Source organism: Primulina eburnea, chromosome 17, assembly GCF_022965805.1.
Source record: "Primulina eburnea isolate SZY01 chromosome 17, ASM2296580v1, whole genome shotgun sequence".
NCBI lineage: Eukaryota > Viridiplantae > Streptophyta > Magnoliopsida > Lamiales > Gesneriaceae > Primulina > Primulina eburnea.
The window spans coordinates 7,785,106-7,798,055 of record NC_133117.1 but is presented as its reverse complement, the minus strand read 5'-3'; the positions used below and the strand labels follow the sequence as shown (position 1 = coordinate 7,798,055).

Sequence of the window (12,950 nt, the reverse complement as noted above, 5' to 3'; positions counted from 1 at the left end):
TCTGCACAGCAACTGAAAGTTTGTTTTCTTTGGTTTGTTCATTGCCTTCGCAAAGTTGAATTAACTTCTCCCAAATTTCTTTGGCGGTTTTACACATTTTGATTTTACTGAACGTTATTTTGTACAGTGTCTTATACAATATGTCTTTTGCAACATTGTCTAGATTTGCCTTTCTCTTGTCCTCAGTAGTCCACTCATCTCTGGGCTTTTCAATTCGGTGAGGTGCCCCTTCAGTAATAGCAACAGCTGTGTTTGCTTTCAAAATCTTCATGGGTCCGTCTGTTATAACGTACCACATGTCATCGTCTTGTGCAGCTAAATGAGCCTGCATTCTGATTTTCCAGTCATCGAAATCTTCTCTGGAGAACATAGGAATCTTGTTGAATGAGGACATAGTGATCAGATTGAGTATAGATAGTCTTTGATAGGATATGCCCTGCTCTGATACCACTTGATAGGATCGGTTATTGACTAAGGAGTGTTTAGAAGGGGGGGGAGGTTGAATAAACACTTCTAGTAATTTAAATATTCTTCGAAAAAGGTAGTTCAATTTTATTACAAACTGAACTAAGTATCCCGTCGGTCAATAACAATCAGTTAAACTGAATAATCAGTTGCGGAAAGTAAACTGATTGAAAGATAGAGTATCTAACTGAAAATGAAAAACTGAAGTAAAGACAACACAATATGTTTCTGGATGTTCGGAGATTTGAATAACTCCTACGTCACCCCTTCTATCTCAAGGATAGGATATTCACTAAAAGACTTTGATCGAGTACAACACTTGTACAGACCCACTTCAGTTAGGACTTATCTACTGCCTAAACTGAAACTCTTAGTATAATACAATGATCTCTGTGAGTAACTGAACTTAGCACTTATTGAATTATCAATATTACAGATTGCTAGTTTGCTCAACTTGTAGCCTTGATTGCTACGAATAGATCTAATAAGAGTGAGCTGAGATTTTGACAGAGTAATAGCAAGTTTTGAGATTGATAGATCGTCGTCGTTCTTCAACTGCTCTTTAGTCATATTTATAGACTTATCTTTCAACGGTAACTTTTGAATTTATGTATCCGTTGATTGCCACTTCATCATTTCTTGGACAATGTTCTTGATTGCTACTTCATTATTGATTGTAAAACGACGTTTTAATTTCAATAACCGAAATACGTTGTTCTATGTGGTGCGGCTTTCCATATTCAGTTGCTGTCTGATATGTCTTTCTGTCTGTTGAATGATCTTTCCCGAGGTATCTTCAGTTGAGAGACTTTAATATTTTCGGCTGAATGTTTAAACTGATCAGTTCTCAACTGATCAGTTTGTGTCAGCTGATTTCAGTTGATCAGTCCAGCTGCCGAATTTGCTTTTGCGTATTAGTTGATTTAATCGATGATTTATGTTTTTGTCAAACTCCAGAATTTAGTTTCCAACATCGTCCTTAGATCTCCTCTTATGCTCATACACTTTCTTATTTCTTTCAGTTGAAACTTGACTGTCCTTTTTAGGCTTGGGACAGTCAGCAATAAAATGACCAGGTTTGCCACAGTTGTAGCATGCATTGGACTCTTCTCTGGAATTGTTTCTTTGGTACTGCTTCTGAAAATTCGCTTGATTCTTCCTCATGAATCTTCCGAATTTCCTGATGAACAATGACATGGCGTCATTGCTTAGTGGATCTGCAGCTTTCTCAACTGAACCAGTTGGTTCTGATCTTACAGCAGCTAAGGCAGTAGTTGCTGCTGGGGTAGATGGTTCTCCTTCTCGAGTTTGCAGTTCAAATTCATATGCTTTTAAGTCAGCGAACAGGTCATGGAGTTCAACTTTGTTCAGATCTTTAGACTCCCTCATAGCCATGGTTTTCACATCCTATTCTTTGCGAAGACCTCTGATAACCTTCAATGCTACTTCTTTATTGGTATACACTTTTCCAAGTGCATTCAGTTCGTTGATGATGCAGCTGGTTCTTTAATCATATTCATGCATTGTTTATCCAAGTTTCATTATGATGTTATCGAACTTTTGTACGGCAACAGATAGCTTGTTTTCTTTGGTTTGTTCATTGCCTTCGCAAAGCTGGATTAATTTCTCCCAAATCTCTTTGGCTATCTTGCACATCTTGATTTTACTGAACGTCACTTTGTCCAGTGTTTTGTACAATATGTCTTTTTCTACATTATCCAAATTAGCTTTTCTCTTGTCTTCAGCAGTCCACTCATCTCTGGGCTTTTCAATACGGTGATGTGCCCCATCTGTGATTGCAACTGCTGTGTTGGCTTTCAAGATCTTCATGGGTCCGTCAGTTATAACGTACCACATGTCATCATCCTGTGCAGCTAGATGAGCCTGTATCCTGATCTTCCAATCGTCGAAATCTTCTCTGGAGAACATATGAATCTTGTTGAATGAAGACATAGTGAGCGATTTGAGTATAGATAATCTTTGAAAGGATATGACTCGCTCTGATACCACTTGAAAGGATCGGTGAATCGGGTGAAGAGTGTTTAGAAGGGGGGTTGAATAAACACTGCTCAATTAAAATTATTCTTCGACAAACTGATTTCAGTTGTGTTACAAACTGAATCTAAATATCCCGTCGGTCAATAACAATCAGTTAAACTGAATAAACAGTTGCGGAAAACTAACTGACTGAAAGATAGAGTATCTAACTGAAAGTAATAACACCACAATTTGTTTCTGGATGTTCGGAGACTTGAATAACTCCTACGTAACCCCTTCTATCACGAAGATAGGATATTTACTAAAAGACTTTGATCAAATACAAAAAGGTGTACTGACCCACTTCAGTTTGGACTTATCACTTTGTCAATACTGAAACTCTTAGTTTACAACACTTTTACAGACCGTAACTGATCTTAGCACAACTTAGAAAATCTATCAATCGATTACAAAGTGCTATATAAGCTCAAGAGCGTAGTCTAGAATACTAGTGATATAACTGATAAGCGTGAGCTTTGATTTCTGAATGTAAGTGGATATTTTTGCAGCGTAACAACAAGTAAGATAAGATAACTGAGAGTCGGATATTCTTCAGCTGCTGTCTTCGACTATTTATAGGCTTCCCTCTCAACGGTAACATTAAAGATATTTGAATATTCTAACCGTTGATTGCCACGTCGATATATTCTGATAATCGTACACTGTTCATTCTGAAATGCGACGAGCCACTACCAGTTGCAGATAGCTGTACTATTTGTCGGTTGTCGCTTTCAACTGATGACGTGTACAGCTGAGAGATCAGCTGGTAAAGATCAGTTGACGATGGAATAGACTTCAGTTGTAGCGATCAGATGACTGATGACGTGTTCAATTACGTCGATCAGTTAGTCAAATTCAGTTGCAGGATTCAGTTGGTAAATCTTTTGTCAAACGCCGGAATTTCGTTTCCAACAAAATCAGTAGGGCTGAAATCAAATACATGTTCACTTGCTGACTCCATTTCAGCATCACCTGCCATTAAGCACTTGACTACCTCTTCATCATCACTTGAACTGCTTTGGCTTTCTGGTTCTGACTCATCACTGTCAGATTCAGCCCACTTTGATTTGTCTCTTCAGCCAAAAGCACTTCATGCTTTTTCTTGAATGATTTCTTGTCATCCCTGGTCATTTTCTTGTGCTCAAAGGGCTTCTTTCCCTTATCAGTTGATACTCGACTGTCTTTCTTCGGCTTAGGACAATCTGATATGAAATGACCAGATTTTCCACATTTGTAGCAAGCATAGGATTCTTCTTTGGATTGGTTCTTCTGATATTGCTTATGGAAATTTCCTTGATTCCTCCTCATGAACCTCCCAAATTTCTTGACAAACAATTAAATAGCATCATTGCTCAGTTGATCAGCAGATTTTTCAGCTGAACCAGTTGGTTCCAGTCTGACAGCAGTTAAAGCAGTTGTGACAGTTGGTACAGAAGGCTCTCCTTCTCTGGTTTGTAGTTCAAACTCGTAAGCCTATAGATTAGCAAACAAGTCATGAAGTTCAATCTTATTAAGATCCTTTAACTCTCTCATTGCCATGATCTTGACATCCCACTCTTTGGGAAGACCTCTGATCACTTTCAGTGCCACTTCTTTGTTTGAATACACCTTTCCAAGTGCATTCAGTTCATTAAAAATACCATTGATCCTTTCATCATAATCATGCATGGATTCACCAGCTTTCATCTTGATGTTGTCAAACTTTTGAACAACAACTGATAGCTTGTTCTCTTTTGTTTGCTCGTTTCCTTCACACAACTGGATTAGTTTTTCCCAAATTTCTTTGGCAGTTTTGCACATCTTGATTTTGCTGAAAGTAACTTTATCTAGTGTTTTGTATAAGATATCCTTAGCCAAATTATCTAGATTGGCTTTCTTTTTATCCTCAGTTGTCCATTCATCTCTGTGCTTTTCTATTCGATGAGGTGCCCCGTCTATAATGGCAACTGCAGTGTTTGATTTTAGAATCTTCGTGGGACCATCAGTGATGACATACGACATGTCGTCATCTTGTGCAGCTAAATGAGCCTGCATTCTAATTTTTCAGTCGTCAAACTCTTCTCTGTAAAACATTGGTATTTTGTTGAATGAAGACATGTTGATCAGTTTGTAAATATGAATATTCTGAGACAAGATTCAACCACTCTGATACCACTTGATATGATCGGTTATAGGATAAGGAGTGTTTAGAAGGAGGGTTGAATAAACACTCGCGTTTTTATCTCTTTCTCGAAAGTTTGAATCAGTTTGGTGAGAAACTGATCCTCAAAATCTTGGCAGTCGATCACAGTCAGTTAACAGTTAAGTGCGGAATATAACTGACTGAAATATAGAATATAGTAACTGAAAGGCTTGTAAAAGATGCACAAAGTTGTTTCTGAATGTTCGAAGATTTCAATTACTTCTATGTCACCCCTTCTATCACAAAGATAGGATTTCCACTAAAAGACTTTGATCAATACAAGATTTGTACAGACCCACTTCAGTTTGGACTTATCAATGCCAAAACTGAAACTTTTAGTTTACAACTCAATTTTCTCGATTAAAAACTTAGCACAATTGATCTCTAGGATCAAGTTTCACAGTAATAGCAATGTGCTAAAATGCTCGAAAGATAGCCTAATAACTATGAATGTATATGATAAGCGTGAGCGTGAATTTCAACAGAGTAACAGTAAGGAAGATTGCTAGTTCACTCTTTGTAACTAATTGTAAAGATTCATTATCTTCTTTAGCTGCTTCTCACTTCTATTTATAGGCTTCCATCCAACGGTAATATTGAATGTGGTTTAAACTTTCTATCCGTTGATATGCCACGTAAAAATTTCTCTGCCAATAGTACAGTATGCCTTTTCTGAAATGTGGCGTTCCCAATAACAGTTGCAGAGTGTTGTACTGTTTGTCGTTTTTCGTTTGCCGTTTTCAACTTATGACATGTCCAGCTGAAAGGTAGAAGATAAAACTCACAACTGCACTCAGTTGACTGTGCGTCTAGTTACGTAGAGAAGTTGGTTATATAGTTCAGTTGCTGGATTCAGTTGGGGCGTCCGATTATGTTAAGTTTATTCGAACTATTGCCCTTCAGTTTGTCAAACATCCGAAACATAGTTTCCAACCATTCTTTTTGAATTAAAAAATATTTGAGACTTGGTGGCCATTGAGTGAATATTTCACACTTGGTATCATAGAGATAGTTTCTCCAAATTTTCAAAGCAAAGATGACTGTTGCCAATTCGAGTTCGTGAGTATGGTAGTTTTACTCATGCAACTTTAGTTGACTCGCCTGTCTTGCTAGAGTATGCATCATATACATTCTTTGATGCTTCACTGTAGATGGTAAAATCCTTGTATTCAATTGATAACACCAATACTGATGTAGATGTAAGCTTTTCATTTAATGTGTGAAATCTCTTTCACATCTTTCTCTTCAGTTGAATTCATTAGTTCTTTTGCGTGAGTCTCGTCAGTGATACAACTACTGAAGATAAGCCCTCGACGAATTTCCGCTGATAGCCAAATAAGCTTTTAATTTTGGTTGCATTCTTTTGCCTCGGCTAATCTAGATTTGCCTCTACTTTTTTTGGTTCCACTGATACTCCCGATTTCGATCTTACACGACCTTATTCTAAATGTTGATATCGGGGTGTCTTCTGCTCTGACCTTTAGCTAATGATAGCATGTCCTCAGGTCAAGCTTGTAGAAGATTGTAGCTCCTTTAGGTTTATCAAAAATACCATCTAATATTGGAAGAAATATCTATTCTTGATTGTGATCTGATTGAGTTCTCTATAATCTATACACAATCTCATACTTCCATCTTTTTTCCTTACAATTAGGATTGTAGCTCCCCAGGGGAATGCACTTGGCCTAATCTGCTTTTTGTCTAACAACTCTTTAAGTTGTTTTTTTAGCTCCTTGTGTTCATCTGGAGCCATTCTGTACAGTGTATTGGAGATTAGTGCATCACCAGTACCAAATTTATCTCAAACTCTACTTCTTAGTCCGAGAACATTCCAATAAGCCTTTCTGGAAAAACGTCTGAAAATTTCGTATTACTGGAATATCTTCCAACCTCAGCTCATCTCCTTCTTTCACTTTGTTCACCATTGCTAGGTAAACTTTTTCTCCCGATATTATGACTTTCCAAGTCTGGGAAACAGAAAAAATGTATTTATGTTCCTTGGCATTGCCATAGTACCTGATTTCCTCTTGGTTCGGAGTTCAGAGTTTGACATTCTTATTCTGGCCATCTATTATTGCTCTTAGATAATCAGTTCATCCTTAGGATGGCGTCGAAATCTAGCGGAGTGAGTTGATTCAAGTCGGCACTAAACATATGCGAATTTATACTATTTTTATCTTATCTTGAAATTAGCCCGATTACTATCTCAAAACTTAAAATCCATATAGAATATTGAAACTTAACTCATTATCGATCTATATCTTATTGACTTAAATCCAGAAAATTATAACCTACTCGTTACCTCAAATAATTAATTTTTTTTCTAAATCTTACTTTCATCAAGATCATGAGCCTATCACGCTTTAACACAAAAAAGTTCATTGAATGTCATTCTCTTTGAATCATTCTTAGTGCCATAAAAGTCAAAAATTGTACTATATTCTTCATGATACCCATCAATATCTCATAAATTATTTTATTTATGTAAAGTCGTAGCCTACTTGTTATCCCAAAATAATATAAATTCTTTAACATGAGGATATTCTTCATGATACCCATCAATATCTCATAACTTATTTTATTTAAGATCCTACATATTTAAAGTTTGCGATTAGCATTCTTAATAACCCAAATTTAATGCCCGCAAAGTTAAGTATTGACACAAAATCAACTTCTATAGTGGAATTCCCAAAATTTATGATATAATTCTTATATTAATGTTTATCATATTAGTTTTCATAAATAACTTAACATCATCGAGTCAATTTTTTTTTCTTAAATCAGAATCTTAGGTCAACTTATCTATGATAGGTATATTCCCAAAAATATACACAAATACTAATTTTCATCATAATATAATTCCATAAAAATTCGACGAGTAGTCCATGAAATGCGTTGAACGGGTTTTTTTACAGAATTTTGGATATCGATACATGGATAGAAAGAATACGTCGAGAGGATTCTAGAACAGTTGACAAAATTAAATTATGAGTTTCATACGAAAAGTTACGAGTTCTACGAATCTTTTCTAAAACAGCAAAAACGCGATTTTAGAGGTCTAAACGAAGGTTTTCGCGTTTTCGGACCACGTCTCACAACAAAGTTGTGAATAATACTTGTTGGGCCGTTCCGAAAGGGTCTACATCGGCTCTTTGCCAAAATTTGATCGATTTTTTTTCCAACTGGATTATGAACCTGGCGGTTCTGATACCACTTAAATTTCACGCCCCGAGACCGAGATTAGTCGACACTGGCGTTGCTCCACATTAACTTAATCGTTGAACAACAAGCCTCGCAGTACAGTATATACCAAAACCAATTTATTTCTCATAATAAAAAAAATCGTCTTTACAACTTAAATACTAAAATAAACTGATTAAAATGTTTTAATAGTGCAGAAGCGTTAAACATAAACTAAGCTTTAAAACTTCTGAGATAACTCGAGATATTCTACCATTCCCAAAATTGCTTTTGCTTTCTTCATTCATTTGTTCTTCGTTTTTATCTTGGTGGGGAGGAACTAAGGGGTGAGTATTTTGGGAAATACTCAGCAAGTGGAGGCCGTTCGAGACGTGAAGCAAAATACATATACTTGAATTCAAATTTTACATAGCATATCATAACTTGAATCATAACGGATATTCATACTTCATAATTGTAACATATCTTACTCGTATAACATACTCGTTTAGCATACTTATATAGCACTTAAAGTCATCTCATTTCCATGGTTTCCTGATATCAATCTCCTATATGTTAATCCTCTAAGGAGTGAGGTCATGTCCAATATGTTAATCCTCTAAGGAGTAAGGTCGTACAATGGTTACCATCCCATCGTATAATAATCATAGTTCGAAAATCTTTTCCCATATCAAATCGAATTCTAACAGTGCTTTGAACATATAATTTGACAAATCTTGAAGAAAATATATCATGAACAATGAATTATGCTCGAAAAAACTTTAAAAAACTGAAGGGAAATTTGTTCGCAAATTATAATTTCTTTAAACGCAAACACACTTCAAAGAAATAGTGTGGCAACAAAAACTCACTTACTAAATAATATATACATAACAAAAGCGCACTTACAAAAGACAAGTGTGCAAATTATAATATAACAAAAACACACTTACGAAGGATAAGTAGCAAAAACACACTTACCTTAGACTGAAATAAAATGTGAAGAATTCGAAAATCATAGAAGAACATTGCGACTGACACTTCGAAAACGAAACATAACATCTAACCAAAAATTCATCCTCCTTGTAAAATTCTTGCGCATTATTGCACCGTTGGATCAGGCTAAAACTTTTACAATACGTTCATAAGTACGTAAAATAAATTATGAACGGTGGAGATCGGCTTTGGAGGTCTTTTTGACCTGGTTATGGACGAAAAATTGTAGGTATGCTATTCCCGCCTAAAATATGAGCAGTTTTCTTGCAAGGGCTATAAACGAAATACTAACCGTTGGATTTTGCTGAAATTTGGATATGTTACGCGAAACATACGAAGCATAATCTGAACGGTGAAGATCGGATTCCGACTAATCAAGCGAGAGAAACGTATTTCTGAACTTGGACAGAATTTTGATGACTCGTGCATAATTTTTGGGAGGAAATTTCGAAAATGGGTAAGGAACTCGAAAATTTCGACGTAAATTTTGAATAAGAGGTTCCTCTTATTTATAGGGATGAGGCGAATATCCTACCATAATTCGATGGATATTCTTTTCAAAATTTGGAGATGCCCCTTCCATAAATTTCGAGATATTCTTCCTTAAATATTGAGATGCTTCTTTGTTGAGAAAAACTACCTTGTATGTAATATTTCTTTCCAAATTTGATTGATATGAAGCCTTATTTCGAAATTAATACATTATGTGTGCTGAATTTTGAACTTCATGTATTTATTGGCTTGGAATTTCCAATACCATGTATTATTTAATATTTTCGAATTTATTATAACTCGAAAATAAATTATTAAACATGTCTATACTTAATTAATAATGACATGTCCAAAAATTTGGGTTCTCACAATATACGTGTATCTATCAATATATGTATGCATTTGTTTTTATAATTTTACGTGTGCATGGTATTGTTCAATATTTTACTACAAACTCTGGTCCACCTCCAAGGCCGGCATGATATATATATGCAGTGGGGTCAAATAATCTACAAGAAGTAAAACACTTTAGTTATTTTTAAAAAAAAACATAGATGTTCAGAGTTCGATTAACTTATTAGAATCCAAATATTTGAAATTGGATCAGATAACTTAATTTTAGTTTTTAAATTTAAGTTTTTTATAAAAGAATACCGATATACGTTGTATATGTTATATTATTATAAATAAAGTGCAAAAAATATACAGAAACTCTACTGGTATAACGTTGTATATATTATACTATATACATAAAAGTGCAAAAAATATACCGGAACACTAACATATGGTAATGAAGGAAAATTTTTAGACGTGATAAAAATTCAAAATGCTACGCTAGATCGGGCAATCGACTAATGTGGTAGCTTCACGAATCAATATTATATCCAAATTATGTGTATCAATCAATCATTTTTTATATTATCTTTTCAAGAAATATTTTAATAAAATAGGCCAAAACATCCACAGATACAATCTAAGTGAAAAATACTCGAGCAATAAAATTTTATTAGTTAATGAAAATTATTTTGACCACGCAAGACTTGAATTATATATGTAAAAATAAAGTCATGAAAAAAATTAATTTCCCAGTGTGTTTGGTTCTCTAAACTATCCGATTTTCTCAGGAGTTGTAGACATGGTGGGTCTCGAGGCGAGGTTCTCTTAAGTAGTCTCTAGAGCACAATGACAATGAATTGGCCGTTATCCAGACCAGAGATCATAGACCTAGTCAAAGAACAAGTGGAAATAGCTAATGCCCTATCTTTATTTATCTTGGTTGATTCGATGTGTCGTCGAAAATGTGATCAACTACTACTGCTCCTATTACTAAGAAAGAAAATCTAATTATTAAAAATCCCGGATTATTGTGTTTTTATGTTGGGTCTCAAGGTAAAAGAAATCGACTTCTAACTCAAAACTTGATTAGATAAAGGCCTCTCGTGATACCATCTAAAAGAACAAAAAAAAGAAGAAACTTCTCAACATTTCAAACCTGTTTGTGGAATCGATCTGGATGGCTCAGATTGATCGAGCTTAGTGAAGAAGAAGAATATAACGATGGACTTGTGTACAAGTCACGTGGTATTCTCCCCGTTCGTTTTAACCCCGAATCCGATGGAATGATTAAACCGAGAAAAAAGTAAAAATGTTTGGGATTATTGGCCAGTAGATTTCATTTGAAACTTAACCGAAAAAGACCCATAACAAATGTGATCGAACCAAGAACCTTATTTTATCGGGGTATTTTTTTTTTTAACCTTGATCAAATATTTATTTTAAAAAATGATCTCCTCGAGTGTTTTTAAATAAATAGTTGATCAAGATTATTTTACATTTTTACCCTGCTACATCTCTCTACCTTGCCACAAGTACTGTTTATATTTGACCTGAACATGGAGGGTTCGCCTATAAATACCATCTATGCTTCACTCCATTTTCAACACGCAAAATATTATAACACTATCACAAATCACCGTAGAAAAGATGGCCAAATACGGATTTGGCTTCACCGCTTTCTTTGCTCTCTTGTTTTGCTTTCTCCTCGTAGCTTCAAACGGTGTGTACTCAATACTCATATATGTTCTCTATCTACTCCTCTGCGTTACGGGGACGTACAAAACTATTTCATGCATAATAATTCTGCAAAAATTGAGTTAGAAAATTTTCCTACTCATTTGGTACATAGAATTCGTATTCTTGTAGCGATACACGGCATGCATGTTACAAATATAGTCCGAATATATATATATATATATATATATATATATATATATATATATATATACACATATATATGTGTGTGTGTGTGTGTTCTTGTTAAACGCAATATATTAGGTCTGTCTCATCTTGGGTCACGCATTACGTGATATTTTTCTGGTGGTCTTAGCCAAATTCCTCTATGTGTGTATATATTCTTGAAACAGAGATGCAAAGGGCGGAGGCGGTCAGAGTGTGCTCGAGGTTGAGCCAAACATGGCTTGGAATTTGTCTCCGACCGGAGAATTGCAACAGGCGATGCAGGATCTGGGAAGGGGCTCAGAATGGAGCTTGCCACAGATGGGGCTTTCGCTTCGCTTGCTTTTGCTACTTTAATTGCTGATGAATTGAACCAGAATCAAGTGATGCTTTCTTATATAAGATGATGATGTTTCATAAGTAATAAAGTCTGGCTAGCTTGTGTTTGCTAGCAAGACATGGTTCATTTGCCACCTTGAACCATGCTACGTTGTGTGCACATGGTCGACTTATTGTTGTCTTGTTGTTATTGTTATTGTTATTGTTGTTGTCGGTTTGGACGATCTTGTATGCATGAAACGCTATATCTAGAAAAATATATATATATATTTTGAAAATTACAATAAGAAATATGTATATATGTGTGAGTGACACTTCTTATTATTTGTAACAACTTGTTAAGGTCAACCAGAAACTGATCGATGAGTGTCTGGACAAGCTGCCCAATCTGAACCCTTGAAAAAGATATAAGATCAGAGGTGGACTCATACAATAAGCCCAAACCCTCTGAATCTTTAACATATTTAAGCACCAATACACAGCTTCCAAGTATTTATCTCATGAGGCATACACAAATTGACTGAGTTTGTTAACTGAATAAGCTAACTCAGGACGAGTGACAATGAAATAAAGAAGATTACCATGCTGCCATGCACTAACTTGCGATACAAAAATGAATGAGGATGCAACTCTCCATCATAGATGTTGTTCGTGGCTTACAACTAATATAATAAGACCAGTTTTAGTGAGTAATTGCAAAGCATAATGGCATTGGTAAATATAAATTCCACGATTTGATCTCACAACCTCAATATCAAGGAAATATATTAAATCACTCAACTCCTTCAACTTGAATTGATAATTAAGAAAATTCTTCAAGCCTAATTAGCTTTTGCCTCATCATTTATGGCTATAACCACATCATCTACATAGTCTAATATTGCTATAAACACACCATTACGAATTTGTGTTAACAAATAGTTGGCTGCATGTGATTGGACAAATCCAATGCGAAGCAAAGTTGAAGAAAATTTTGTATACCATTGTCGTGATGCTTAGGCTGAGACCATATAACGACTTAAGT

The 12,950-nt window shown here is 35.2% G+C and overlaps 1 protein-coding gene and 1 long non-coding RNA gene across 2 annotated transcripts; one reads left to right on the top strand and one right to left on the bottom strand.

Annotated features, from left to right (window-relative positions):
* Positions 1 to 3,975: 3,975 nt before the first annotated feature.
* Positions 3,976 to 4,503, bottom strand: LOC140817824 (uncharacterized). Its single transcript, XM_073177613.1, has 2 exons — positions 4,324 to 4,503; positions 3,976 to 4,260 (listed from the first exon to the last, which is right to left on the bottom strand). The coding sequence occupies exons 1-2, from the start codon at positions 4,501 to 4,503 to the stop codon at positions 3,976 to 3,978; spliced, it is 465 nt and encodes a 154-aa protein (XP_073033714.1).
* A 6,786-nt stretch (positions 4,504 to 11,289) lies between these two features.
* LOC140818478 (uncharacterized) lies at positions 11,290 to 12,143 on the top strand. The gene is made up of 2 exons (XR_012114990.1): positions 11,290 to 11,408; positions 11,776 to 12,143. It is a non-coding gene; the product is annotated as an uncharacterized lncRNA (long non-coding RNA).
* Positions 12,144 to 12,950: the final 807 nt, after the last annotated feature.